The 15,297-nt window shown below is 38.8% G+C and overlaps 1 protein-coding gene across 2 annotated transcripts in view; it reads right to left on the bottom strand.

The window, feature by feature from the left end:
* Nucleotides 1–15,297, bottom strand: part of LOC126191239 (venom dipeptidyl peptidase 4-like) — a 198,283-nt gene that overhangs the window by 80,673 nt on the left and 102,313 nt on the right. For both annotated transcript variants that reach the window (XM_049932045.1, XM_049932046.1), the window contains exons 4-6: nucleotides 13,867–13,958; nucleotides 12,343–12,423; nucleotides 12,043–12,095 (exon numbers count right to left, since the gene is read on the bottom strand). In XM_049932045.1, the coding sequence (XP_049788002.1) occupies nucleotides 12,043–12,095; nucleotides 12,343–12,423; nucleotides 13,867–13,958 (226 nt within the window). The remainder of the gene's footprint in view (nucleotides 1–12,042; nucleotides 12,096–12,342; nucleotides 12,424–13,866; nucleotides 13,959–15,297) is intronic.

Raw genomic sequence — 15,297 nt, 5'->3', positions numbered from 1 at the left:
TACAACAATGTGCAGTTCAAAGTATTTTAGAAATAGTAGAGAGAAACTTGAAGGCTAATAAAAAAGAAATACCAGATGAACAGGTCACAGAATTAATGTAACTGCTAAAGGTTTCAGTAAAGTATGATTGCTTTGATTTTAACAGAAATCTTTATCAACAGTTTGTCAACAATACACACACACACACACACACACACACACACACACACACACACACACACGTCTGCAGTCTCAGGCAAGTGAAACCACACTGCAGGCAGTAGCACCAGTGCATGATAGGAGTGGCAACTGGATGGGGGTAAGGAGGAGGCTGAGGTGGGGATGGGGAGGGATAGTATGGTGGGGGTGGCAGGCAGTGAAGTGCTGCATTTTAGACGCAGGGCAGGAGAAATGGTGGGGAAGGGGGGGGGGGGGGGGAAGTAGCGGAAAGGAGAGAAATAATAAGAAATTAAAAGACTGGGTGTGGCAGTGAAACAACAGCTGTTTAGTGCTGGAACAGGAACAGAGAGGGGGCTGGATGGGTGAAGACAGTGACTAATGAAGGTTGAGGCCAGAAGGATTATGGGAATGTAGGATGTATTGCAGGGTAAGTTCCCACTTGCGCAGTTCAGAAAAGCTGCTGCTGGTGGGAAGGATCAATATGGCACAGGATGTGAAGCAGCCATTGAAATGAGGGATATGTTTGGCAGAGTGTTCAGCAACAGGGTGGTCCACTTGTTTCTTGGCCACATTTGTTGGTGGCCATTCATGCGGACAAACAGCTTGTTGGTTGTCATGGCTACATAGAATGCTGCACAATGGTTGCAGCTTAGCTTGTAAATCACATGACTGGTTTTGCAGGTAGCCCTGCCTTTGATGGGATAGGTGATGTTAATGACCGGACTAGAGTAGATGGAGGTAGGAGGATGTAGGGGACACGTCTTGCATCTAGGTCTATTACAGGGGTATGAGGCTTGAGGTAAGGGGTTGGGAGCAGGGGTTGTGTAAGAATGGATGAGTATTTTGTGTAGGTTCAGTGGATAGCAGGATACCATTGTGGGAGGGGTGGGAAGGATAGTGGGCAGGACATTTCTCATTTCAGGGCACGACGAGAGATATGAAAACCTGGCAGATATTGTAATTCAGTTGCTTCAGTCCTGAATGGTACTGAGTTACAAGGGGAATGCTCCTTTGTGGCTGGACTGTGGGACTTTGGGAGGAGGTATAAGACTGGAAAGATAAGAAAAGGCAGATTTGTTCTTGTACAAGATTGGGAGGATAATTACGGTCAGTGAAGGCTTCAGAGAGACCCTCAGTATATTCCGAGAGGGACTGCTCATCACTGCAGATGAGATGACCCTGGGTTGCTAGGCTGTATGGAAGGGACTTCTTGGTATGAAATGGGTGGCAGCTGTCATAGTGGAGGTATTTCTGGTAGTTAGTAGGTTTGATATGGCTGGAGGTACTGATGTAACCATCTCTGAGGTTGGGGTCAACACCTAACTCAGTACATCTAACTTAACATCTAACTCATTACCATCCAGGACTGGAGCAACTGAATTACATTCTCTGCCAGGTTTTTGATTACCTTTCATCATGCCCTGAAATGAGAAAAGTCCTGCCTACTACCCTTCCCATCTCTCCTACAGCGGTATTCTGCCATCCAACAAACCTACACAATATACTCATCCATCCTTACACAACCCCTGCTCCCAATCCCTTACCTCATGGCTCATACCACTGTAATGGACCTTGATGCAAGACTTGTCCTTTATATCCTCCTACCACCACCTACTCCAGTCCGGTCATTAACATCACCTATCCCATCAAAGGCAGGGCTACATGCGAAACCAGTCATGTGATTTACAAGCTAAGCTGCAGCCACTGTCTGCTTCACAGCATGTGCCATATGGATCCTTCCCACCAACACAAGCTTTTCCAAATTGTGCAGGTGGGAACTTTACCTGCAATACGTCCTATGTTGCTGTAACCCTCCTGGCCTCAACCTTTGTTAGTCACTGTCTTCATCCATCCAGCCCCCTCTCTGTTCCTGTTCCAGCACTAAACAGCCATCATTTCACTGCAACACCCAGTCTTTTAATTTCTTTTTATTTTTCTCCTTTCCACTACTCCCCCCCCCCCTCCACCTTCTCACCAGCCCTCCGTCTAAACTGCAGCACTTCACTGTCTGCCACCCCCACCATACTATCCATCCCCCTCCCTGCCCCAGCCTCCTCCTTACCCCCACCCAGTTGCCACTCCCATCATGCACTGGTGCTGCTGCTCGAAGTGTGGTTTCAGTTTCTGTTGGTTAAAAATATAGTTGCAAAGTGACATTCTCCACTGATAACCATCTAAAGAAAAAATTAATTAATACGATTAAAACTCCAAACGACCCCTTATGCAGCTAAGGTGTTTACAAAATGACATGCAGTGGATTGTCAGGATTTTACATTAGACATTGGAAGGGCATTTAATATTAGATATAAAGAACATCTTTTAGGCAGAAAAGGTACAGTGACAAAACAATTGCTAATGTTGGGTGATAATCCAAAAAGTGCTGATGAAATTGTGATCTTGCTAGAGAAAAGAAAGAATGGAAACTAGATATATTTGAATTAGATATTTTTAAATACTTGGCAAGAAAATGTGGTCTCCTTTTAAATGAATAGTTACAACTGTAAACAGAGTCTTACTGTAACAGAATGGGATTACTCTTAATGAAAACTGCGATTCTGACTACATTGAAGTATTCGATACAATCTCGAAATGTTTACACATAGTAGTACAAACACAAGAGCATAAATTTTAGCACTATAAGTTCAATGTATTGATGTAACTAGAATGCCTGGAATATAATTTTGAAGAAATATAATAAAAATGCAATGAAATATAGCTACAATCCAAACATCAGTACAACAAATGTAAATAAATGTTAAGCTTTTACTTACAAAGTTCATACATAGAAACCTGATTGTAATTATTTTTCAGGTAAATGTAAAGATGCAGGATCCATGGTAATATTAAAATAAAACTTGTATTTAAAAAGTTATTAAGATTTCTATATCATACATTGTTGTGAAAAGGTGTTTTGCATAACTTGGCGATAACTGTAATAGTAGTAGTAGTAGTAGTAGTAGTAGTAGTTTATTCATCCAGAGACAATGTACATTGCATGGATTTTGAACACTTTTGTACATATTGTTTATTTAGATTGTAGCAACAGTAAGATAAAAATTACTATTGGCACAGAGTACATAAATCTAATTGTTTTGTATGAAGCTATTCCAGGTATTTGTTTACACTATAATAGCAGTTGATCATTATAAATTTGAATACTGCTTCTTTAAATGAAGACAATTTTTTTATTTCTTTTATCTTTACCGGTAGTTTGTTATACAGTCTACTTCCTTGTATGTTTGTTTGTTTCTGTGCCAAAGCCTTGTTAACTCTTTTAATATGAATGTCATTGCACTTTCTTGTGTTGTAAGTATGTAGATCCGAGTTGGAGCAGAAATTGTCAATATTTCTTTTTACATTAATTACACTTTTTTGTGTATAGAGGCACAGTAGAGGTAGAATATTTAGCTGTTGAAATAATTGCTTTGAAGGAGTTAGCCTTGAACTGTTCGTAATTATTCTAACAGCTCATTTTTGTAAAGTGAAGATGGTTTTGAGATTTTTCTTACTATGACCCCAGAAGGTGAGGCCATAGGTAATAGCAGAATGTATATAAGCAAAGTAAACAGTTCTGCTACATTCCCTACTACATACAAAGCTAATAACATGTAATGCAAAGCAAGCATAGCTTAACTTATGAGAGAGATACAGGATGTGGGATTTCCAGTCTAAATTTTTGTCTATATGTACACCTAAGAATTTTGTGGTAGCAACTCTCACAATTTCTTTATTTTTTATTCTGAGATCCAGTTCAGAGTGTGACTTTGTTTTCCTGTAATGGATATAATTAGTTTTTGACTTATTTATGGTTAATTTGTTCATTTCAAATCAATTTTGCAAATATTCTATAACTCTGGTTGCAGATGTTTTGACATGTTTATTATTCTGGGAAGATTGTAACAAATTGTAAATCTAAATGATGTGACTTGTTTTAGAATACCAATCAACGTTTAACTGTAAACTTCAAAATTACTGTTTGAAACAATGACTGCTTTCATATTTTGATAGTTAAACTTATATAAGGATGAGTGGCAACAGCCATGGAATGACGGGTATTGTCTCAGGTTTTGTAGGGTCACTGTTACATCATCTTTTTGTGCAAACAAACAGACTGTTAAGCACATTTCTGTTTAGGCCACATTGTTTACTAGATTTGATTAACCTAACATATTGATGCTGACATAACAAAGAGGCCAAGCTTCTCTTTCAGGTGGAGATAAATTGCAGCAAAGACATACACATTTCAGTTACAAACTTCAAGAAACATTAATTTGAGTGTCCATTTCTGGTAGCCACAAAAGGTGGTTACTTTGCAAGGCTTCTTTAACGGTTTCAAACCTTTACCTGCAAAGGTATAAATATTTTGCCATGGTACCTTGTTTGTCAACATTACTACCTCTTCAGAAGCATTGTTTTCCCCATAGTTTATGTCATAATATTTTCCATTATTTGCACTGGAAGGCGTTACTCTTTGATAGCTTACTTTATTAAAAGTGGGCACCAGTTTGAATATTTTGTAATGTCATATTAGAACTTTAATTTCCTCTAGAATTCTGCACATTAGAACCATGTAATTTATTATTTGATGTAATACAGATTTTTATACCTATATATTTTGGAAAAATGTAGTAGTAAGTTCATTTAAATCTATTTAGTGCTTTTTTATTTTCCATTTTTATTTATCTGTCTCTCTGTTACATTGTTATGCTGACTTATATTGGTAGCAACACAGATTATTATTAGTTTGTTACAATAGTACATCATTGCAGCAAAAGATAAATATTACATAATTGAACTTTTTTATTACAGTATCAGCCTGCAGCATGAAGCATGCCCTATAACAGTTGATGTAAGCACTGTAACTAGATTCTATATTTTTAGTTCGACAAAAGTTCAACAGCCATACATATTTCACCCTTACATTTTCAATGGACATTTTAACTATAATTACTGAATGTGACTTGAGCTGGTTAGCTCATGATTCATTTAGCTTGTTTTATTTAATGTAACCAAATAAGTAACTGTTTTACATTACAGTTAAGAATTTTACTTATTTTACATTGTAATTGGTAGATAGAAATTATTGTCTGTTTTTTCATAATTTTTAGGCAATATCATGTACTTCTGGAGAAGATACTCACAGTAGTTTCCAAACCTAGTTTAAGTTTAAATGAACAAACTTCTGGCAAATGATTATCGTTTTACTTTATTAGTCAATGTTGAGTGTCATATATGGCATTACCCATGCCCATTGTGGGAAATTCAAACTTATAACAGACTATGTAGCATTAGAGTGGCAGTTAGGGCTGAAAGCAGATTAAACATTAGCCATTAAAATTTAAGCGAATTTGATTATGAGGTAGTATACAAAACTGGTAATAGATTCTTCAGAGATATTGGGGTAATACAAGCAGTTGGCATAACCCTTACAGAGTGGCAAATGTGCACACTACTGACTTGGACTGCCAGTTATTTAGGATGCAGTCACAGTTTCCTATGCACATTGCACTATTGTGTTGGATGATGAAGTGCGGCTCGTGTGTTATGGTATCCATAGCTCTGAGGGACGAAGTGCTGAAGGTAGTGCATGATAATGTGTTAGTGGGTCACAAAGGGCAAAGAATATGACATCCAGAATATCTGAACAATACTGATGGAGACTAAGGAGACAAGATGTTGATCAGCATGCAAGAAATTGCATACCAAGTGCACAATGTGTTGATCTCAGCCATCAATTAATACCACTGCAAAGATCACTTTGAGGCATATTATGTTGCAATGATTACAGTTCCAAATCAACACTTGAGTACAGTGGCACAAGCAATGGTGAACAACTAGTTATTAATATTTGGCATACCTGACAGAATAGATAAAGATCAGGACAGCATCTTCATGTCTGAGTTAATTGAGCAACTGTGCCATTTATTGTGAATCTAGAGGCTAAGAACTAGTCCCACCGACTCTCAGTCAAATGGAAGAATGGAATGCATTCACCATACTATTGGCAAAATGTTAAATTATTATGTGTACAGTCATCACAATAATTAGGACGTTTACCTGCCCCATGTCGTAGGTGTGTGCAGTTTGTAAGTGCATGACAGTGTTAGGCTCCAGCCATACAAGGTGGTACATGGTAGAAAGACGCTGTCACCTTTTGCGGTGATGAAGCCTAAAGTTGGGAAAAATGGGAAATCAGGGAAGAGGTTTGCAAAGACTTTGTAAGATGTATGAAAACGGGTGAAAAATGTTAATGCTATAGCACTTGAGCAGAAAGACAAATGTGGCACTGTGCTGTTGAGTTGCCTGAATATAGATTTGGTCAGTGGGTCATGTTAGCAAGCTCCTACACACCACAGAGGAAAATCCAAAAAAATATGTTTACACAGCATTAAGAGATACATTAAGTCATATAGGTGACATCACCAGTTAATGTGAAGTTAAATTTATGACATGAACTTCCATTGTTCATTTAGGATGAGTTTAGCTTTCTAAGGCTACTTTAGCCTTACTATAAGTGCCATAGTCATGGCATGTGAAGAAAGCAAGAGATAAAAAGGGAAGACAGAAGAGACAAACTAGCAAGTGGAATTTCCATGGAGTGCTTTTAGTCTCAGATCTTGCCAGAAGATATTGCATTGTGTGGGAGTTTGAAATGGTTTTGTGGTAAAATGTGTCACTTTTTTGTCATTGTCTTAATGTACTGAGGTTGTTATAATAAAGTAGTTTATTTTTGTATTGTTGTATTGATGGGGTGGAAGATAGTTTGTAACTGAACAAGAGTATGTTGTTTTAATAAGATGCTTGGTATTATGATGAACCATGTACTTCTAGCCTTCAGAGATAGGAGGGTAAAAGCGGGAGAAGGAAAACAATATGAATTCCTTTTATCCAAGTGGTGTTAACACTGAGAACTCTTACAATAGTGCACCACATTGGGAGAGAAGTAGCGGATGCACCGCAGGAGCAACAGCTCAAAGCAGGGATGCCGTTCTCCAGGCAGGAGGATGTCATGCTAACCACCCACTAGCAGATGCCAAAGCTAACTTACATCACATGGGAAGTAAGAAATGAGGTAAAAAGGTTAGGAGAGATATTCACTTAGCTGAATCTCAAAGATGAGAGGAAAGGAATAGTGGGCTAAATATAGAGAGAATATCAAGGATTGTGGCCCTCATTTCAGTGGGTACAGGATCAGCTGTACCAAGTAAGAGTTTTAACACCATGTGCCTTGTTGTGACAGAAGAGGAGGTGATTAGGTGCAGATGGAAAATTATTAAAGAAAGTATTTGGTACAGCAGATAGCAACTTTATTCAGGAATTGAGTTACACATTGCATCAGCTGCAGGGAATAGTGGATAGTGTAGGAGTGGATGTGACAGTATTGCAGGGGGTCATAAAACATGTAGTTCATAGGCAACTGAACCCTACACTGCTGTCTTCCTGACAGTTTGTTGCTGGCCTGCAGAAGGTGCAACAGCAGTTAACAGCAGAGCTACATCATTCACCCCTATCCATCAAAGTGGGAAATCATGAACAAATCTGTACAGGTGAAAACACAACAGGTGTTGCTAATCTTTGCCAGAGAGGGTGGACTGTGATATGACCAACCAAGATGGCCCAGACCAACACATGAGCATGTGAGATACAGTTATTTTTGGGAAATGGAGATGCAATGGGATGCCAAAGGGATGTTCTGACATCACTCTCATACGTCCAAAGGCTTTTTATGTAATGGATTTAGTCTATGTTTGTTTCATAGATAGTAACAGTGAACTGTTACAAATAGGTTTGGCTGAAAGGAATGACTAGGTTGGAATTTCACAATAATGAGAGAATAATTAATGGTTCAACTTGTGATAGAGCAGGAAGTTCATCCTGTCTCCCAGCTACCATCACTGGATCAATCATAATGAACCTTACATAGCCCTCTTTGTTCTGCCAGAAAAACCATTAGATGTGTTGCCAACCCAGAACACGATATACCTAAAAGACACCCTAAAATCAGACCTCCTCCATATGTTGGATGAGCTTATAGCCTCACAGAGGGGTCATATTAATGTCAAGCAAATGTTCCAGCATGTACAGCAATATCTAGATAGGCAGCATCATAACTTTATAACTAAGAGTGTCTCAGTTAGTGGACCATTGTGATTCTGATTGTGATTTGTATAACCTTCATCTACCTCTGGTGGAAAATCAACCACCAGCATGAACAACCTGTACATCAAATACCAGTGGATTATCTTGTCTGTAATAAATAATGACTAGTTAAGTAAGAATTAGGTAAGAAGCTAACTGATAAACATGTTGAAATGCCAAGCATGAGAAACAACTGAGTTGTTTTACTGTAATGATTGCTGAGCAATTTACCAAAAAGAGATGATTTGATAATATTATTGCAATAGGTTGTAAGTGAAGATTCAATGGAATCATGTTCCTATGAAGAGGCAAGAACTGGGCGGTAGACTAATTACATAAAGTACCATTTAAATTAAGGAACAGTTAATGAATCTTTTGGTTTCAGCTGAACTAGTGTAACAGAAATACTCAGCATACTGAACATAACTGTCAACTTGTAAGATATGTGTTGAGACTTGCAGATCTTCCATGAGTTCAATCTGTTAGCCCAGATCTTGTGAAGAAGGGAGGCATGTTGAACCACAAATAATTTACTTGGCACAGCTGAATAAAAGAAAGGTGTGACCATGGTTAGTGCAAAAGCCTCATGGTAGTGGCTGGCCAGCACTTACATCAGGAGTGGCCTGCTGATACAACAAGAACTATCAGTTTGTCATCAAGTAGTTACCACATAGTCTAGTCCAGCATGGGGATCAGAGTTATAAATTTACTGATGCAGCAGAAAGGCAGAGCTGATGTGGCATGGTGACCTGATTACTTCATGTATGAGCCGTGATTCTGTTATGGCTTCACTGATAGATACTGATGCATTAGTGAAACAGGGATAGACCAAGCCCATATAAATACTCCTAATTTATAGTCAGAGGTCTTGTAGTCTTTCACCCACCAAGTCCTGGAGTAGATCTACAATAGCCTGTGTGTCCACAAGTCTACATGGAGTGACCAGTCTCCAGCTTCAAGGAGAGGTCCATGTCGGTCTTCAAGTTGACATGAGTCTGCAAGGTGCTGTAACTGGACATTGCTGCTACTACGTTCAGCCCTGCTGTTCACACTGAAAGTAATGCTGCTGACATAGCACCCTCCATTTGGTGGGCTCCTGCAGGACTACTTTAGCTACTGCTGGTCACCTGTTGTTGTGGTCTACAGTTCAAGCCTAGGGCTGGGCAGCTATTCAGCTGCCATTCCCCATGTGGGCAACTCCTGGTTGGCTGTCTCCACATGCATTGGCATGCGCTGTTGCTGAGAGTCACCACCTCCATGCTAGGTCAATGGCATGATTCTGCACACTCAACTGGTTCTCTGCCCCAAGCCGCTGAGCTGTCTCTAGTCTGTGTGGCTGCTGTCATGGGCACTCCAGGAATCAGTTCTTGCCGAGTCACTGCTATCATTATTTGACTGGCCAAGCAATGCTGCAAGTGACCAGCGACAACAAGCATCTTGCTGACTGCAACTACTTCTCACTGACTGTGTACAGCTTACACTTTGGGTCTGTTGGCTTCTCTGAGGATTGTCACAATTGTTGTGGTTTTCTGAGCAATAAATGAATATTTTAACAATGCTCTTTTCATGTTGAAACTTCAGATGACAACCAGGTATCCATTTGCCACACCACCAGTATCTCTTCTAGGCTGGTGAACTACTGGCTTCCTGATCCCTGACAGCCCAGTTCCATTACCCACTGTAGAGACCAACCACTCCTGGCCTCTACACTATGGAAATTAGGAAAACAATTTCCCCCAAATCATTAATTAAGTTTCCCTTAATTACCCAGATTAGTTTCAAACAACCGAATCTTTCTTTACAAAGTTAGATACCATGCCAGTCAATTAAGAATTCACATAAATTAGCAAAATCTCAAACATACAGTGTGCTAATCAAATAGTAATATGTACTATTGTACTGGTACTTGTCTAACTAGCTATCTTGTAGTTAAATTAAATAATTATTGGCACCCAGATCATTTACTCTATGAACTTTAATATAATTATCAACATTATAAAATATCATCATGCCAGTCTTTATATATAGCCCTTACCCCAAAAATCTTGTTTGTGCAAAGAAGACAACTGATTAACATCTCTGCATCACTCATTTAATTAAAATCATGTAGTAACAATATCATCAAAGTCTGCATATGATAATCATCATGCTGCTGTAACTAGTCACTGATCAGCATTCCCCTTACCAGCACTCCAGCCTCAGGAACTGAACCACATCCTTCACTAGGGCTTGACTACTTATCATGCACTGAAATGAGGGATGACCAAAAATCTTACTCTATCCTCATAAAGTAATATTCCAGCATGAACCCAAACTATGCCTTGTCTTTGTCCATCCATATGTTCTCCCTGCTTACAATCTCACATCATGTAAGTCATTTCTCTGTAGTTGTCCTAAGTGCAAGTCCTGTCATATGTACCTACAGCCTCCTACCCTATGTGCCAGCTGAGCTGTAATTACTCAGTATATTCTGTGTGGGTGTGACAACCAACCACAAACTGCTTGACTAGTCAGTAGCAGATTAAGGCCAACCACAAACTCAACTATCCATTGTTGACTGATCTGCAAACCACAACAAGCAATGACTTCAACAATTGCTGCAGTACCCATGCTATTAGGACTCTTCCCTCCCCCAATACTAGCTTCTATGAACTATATCTTCCTTCATATTTTCCCATTCTCACAATCCCTTGGTATAAGCCTCTGCTAGATCCCTTACCACTCCTTTACCCTTGTTTCATTTTTCCTCTCCTGTCATTTTCACATGATTCTTCCCCTGTATAAACCTCTTACTTACTACCCTTGCCCCCACCCCCCTCCCCAGTCTCCTATCCTCTTTGATTTTCATGAATGTCACCTTTGCAAATCTCATTTCATTGTTTCGATTAAGAGCCACTTGTCTCTCACCATCTCTCTTCATTGAGATCATTGATTGTATAATATCTGAGATGCATGCAGAATAGTTCATTGTGGGACCTATGTTTCTCTAGATGTCAGCATTCAGGGATGATGTGTATTGGAATCCTCTCTTTTGGCATGATCTAAATGAAAGAAAGCAGAAATCTCTGCTTTCATTCTCTGCTCCAAACAATGGATTGTGCAGTGGGCATACTTACCCAAGCCATGTTGTGTGTGTACTATGGAAAGGGCCAAATAACTTCATGTATTTCATAATGTGGTGCCTCTTGAACAAATATAAGTGCTTATGTGACATGCATATTTTTCTTTAAAGCATATTACAATTCCAAATCTGTCCCCTTGGTGTATACGTGAAAAACACTGACAGATCTTTACCACAGAATACTCTTTCAACGTCTCTAATGATTGCTTCATTATGTGAGGCCTGCTTTTGGGTAAGACAGATGTAAATACCTACCCACTAATTTATAATTAATTTGAATTAGGTTTGATGCACATTATAGTGCTGTGATATGCTGAAAAATTAATTTCAAAATGAAAATAATGTACACTGTTTTAATTTTCTATAAACCCACACACACTATTGTTGGACTGGCACTGCATTAATAAAGAATTTTATGGATACAAATGCAACTCCAAATTAGTTCAAATATCTTAGTGTTTAACTCTTTACTGATATTTCTATTCACAGTACTGGACAATTGTTTCTTCTGGTATTTAATGGGACCTGAACGAAACAGTTAATAAATGATAATCTGGCTTTTTCATTTCATAAAAGAGATAATGCCAAGACAAAAATAATATTTTGTCAAATAGGTTACTCACTGTTCTTGTATGTTAACAATCTCATACTGAGCAAGACGTGAATGTTTCAGAATCTGAAAACACAGAAAAATCCCAAATGAAAAAGACAGTTATGTGCAGAGACTATCAGTAAGCTTGAGAATGCTTAATACTGCAATTTGCATTCATTCTAATTTCCTATAAAATTTATATTTTTAATCTTATTTTAATACAACACTCTTAAAACTGAAAATAATTGAAAGTATAAGCAGTTTTACAAGCCTTTTGCAAAAATTACAAAAATTTAAGTAATATTGTATGAGGATATTATTTATGGTGTACCTGAGTTTTGTTATGTATAACCAATAAAAATCGATGATCACCAGACAGTTCGTAGCTGACATCTGGATCCAGTGGTATCAACTGCGAAAAGCAAGATAGCTTTTATTCTCAGTCATAGAAAAACTTGTAACTTAGTTTATGAATATGAAAACCCATAGTATTATCTGTGTCCAAGTCAAAGAAGTGAGCCTTGCTTACCAATTGCTGAAACAGAAGGAGCTTGCAGTGGCCCAGCATTTTATGTTAAAAAAGAAAAATCACTAAGTCAGAGAGAGGCATGGAAGACTAGTAATCAGCAAGCAGATTTCAAAGGTTAATTGATTTACAGTGTTCTGTAAATTTCACCATAAAAAGGATATAAAATGAGCCAAGGAATACATTAAAAAAGTAAATCAGGGATCAAAAACAAAATCTACACATTGTATGACCAGTTAACTAACACTAAACTGCCATATTCCATTTCTCTTACCCATAGTAAACAAAACAATGTAAAATTAATAGGTAAGTCACCAAAACAGCTGCTGGCTCCTCATTTAAATTAAATATTTGGCGTTTATGACTTGCTTCAATCTTAATATTTACATGACAGCATTGATACCACATAACAACAGTCTTACGCATGCTGTAGGATGTCTATTCACACTGAATGTTGCTATTCATCACACAACTAATAGGGATCTTCAGTTCTTAGGCAGAGGTAGATAATTTGTAGAAAGAGTGGCTGTCAAGTTATGTTTTTACTTTTACTTTGAATTTTTAGAAATTCCCAATTCCTTGCTTTGTTTGATAGGAGTTTATTGAAGACTTATACCAGAATGCAGAATCCCCATTTAGAACTATAGGCAAGAAGCCAAAATCTATGTCAAATTGAAGAGTATTATTGAAATTGCGTAAATCACAGATCAGCTGAAGCTGATTTTATTGGTACCTACAAACAGCATACAGGAGAAAATGTACTGAGATACGAATGCAACAATCTGGGCTCTTTGTAGACACCTCTGCAAGATATATGACTGTGTACTTGCACGATATGTATGCTGCTCACTATTTCTGGATTAACACCTAATGCATTTAAAGTGCACTGAGCAAAATGATAACTGCATACGGTAATTGGAGGTAAGAAATGAAGGAGATAAACATTCTCATTTTCAAGTACAAAACATACTCAATGAGGTATTATCTGGACCCCCATGGAATTTAATGCGGCTAGTCAGCACAGTATTGTAATACTGTGGTAGACAGACCATTACAGTTAGAATAATTACTGGCCATTATTTCCTTAGGGACTGTGCATCTATATTTGTAGTATATTTCTGTAAACTTACTTTTAATATTTTTTATTTATTTTTATTTGAATTTTGTTGTGATATACATTTGTTTTGCCCTTTGGAAGGATACCAAAGAATTTTTCAATACTAATGGTAAAAATTCAACACAAATGATTGTATTCTTTCTGTCTCAAATATTGTCAGAGTTTTTATTTTACTTTCATTTTTGAGGTATTAACACCTTTAACATACTTACATATAGTTTCCTGATAAGATGTGTTGCAGTATGAGTGAACATGTTGTACAGGACAGGCCTGTTATCAATATCCTTGTACAGAAATTGGTAATCTGAAACAATCAATTAAATTTTTAATAATATTCTTGAAAGTTCACAAATAAAAAATGGGTAAAAAATTTATATCTGTAGAGCTGTTGTGACTCGCCGATCATTCAAAGTGCCGCCGCACAATTACACGCGTCCTCTACGTGCGGCGCTGTCTGCCAGCCGTGCAGCAGCTGCGCCACCTAAGCGGCCAGCCGAGCAGCAGCCGCTAGACTGGGGCTCAGTGCTCATTCGAATGCTAACGTGTACACATGTCTTGCTTGTCAACTTACTCTGTGACTTACACGTGTTGTGTCGTTCTGAAACTTGCATAATAACAATTAGTGACGAGGATGGGATTTTTCCTTTTCACCGTTGACCCACAGGGTTCCATGGCTACTGTCGAGCAACTGTTGCAAAATCTCCTTGAACAACAAATGCTTCTAACAGCGGCAATTCGCGATTTCGTCGTGGTGTCAAATGCGGGGCATTTCTCGTCATTGGCTATACCTCCTTTACCTCATTACGACGAGACAGCAGAAGACTGGTCTGATTATGAAAAATGTCTTCGACAGCACTTCTTGGCATTTCATGTCACGGACAAACAACCATGTAAGTCTCTGTTCCTTTCCTGGATTTCACCTCAAATGTATCGGTTGTTGTCGCAATTGGCTCCTTTGAAGGATCCTGCATCTTTGTCCTTTGCTGAAATGTGCTCACTTCTATCTGTCTATTTTCAAAAGCAAACACATGTGGTAGCCTCTGGTGTTGCCTTTTATCATTGTCAAAAACAGCCACATCAATCCTATCGTGCTTGGGCTGCTGAACTTCACGGCCTCAGTCGAAAGTGTCAATTTGTTACTGACGTTCTCAAAGAATCCTATGCCGATTCCATGGTACGGGACGCTATTATCCGGTCAGCGCCTGACAAAGAAGTTCGGCAACATGCCCTTTAGGTGGCGAATCCGACTCTAGATGAAGTTCTCTCCATTGCGCAGTCTTTTGAAATTTCTCACGCCGCTAGGGCGCAAATAGAGGCATGGGGCGATGTTGGGGAAATACAACCTCTGTATGCTATTGACAACACGTGCAGCGTGTCCCCGCTGGCTGACATGGACGCAGTGTGCTCCCACGCGCAGCCTCGGCCTAGCCGTAAACAACCCGCTAAGAAACTGCAGCAAAACCCCCGGCAACTTCCTTCATGTCCGTGGTGTTTTACGAAACATTCACGCAAGGATTGTCCCCAACGTTGGGCTGTGTGTCACAATTGCAAAAAGAAAGGTCATATGTCTTCCGTTTGCAAATCTGACCACATACATGATGTTCATGAACATGACGCTGGTTCTGTGTTGTCTGTCGATTGCA

This window comes from Schistocerca cancellata, chromosome 6, assembly GCF_023864275.1.
Source record: "Schistocerca cancellata isolate TAMUIC-IGC-003103 chromosome 6, iqSchCanc2.1, whole genome shotgun sequence".
In the NCBI taxonomy this organism is placed as follows: domain Eukaryota; kingdom Metazoa; phylum Arthropoda; class Insecta; order Orthoptera; family Acrididae; genus Schistocerca; species Schistocerca cancellata.
The sequence above is the reverse complement of the archived record's forward strand: the minus strand, read 5'-3'. Positions and strand labels throughout refer to the sequence as shown.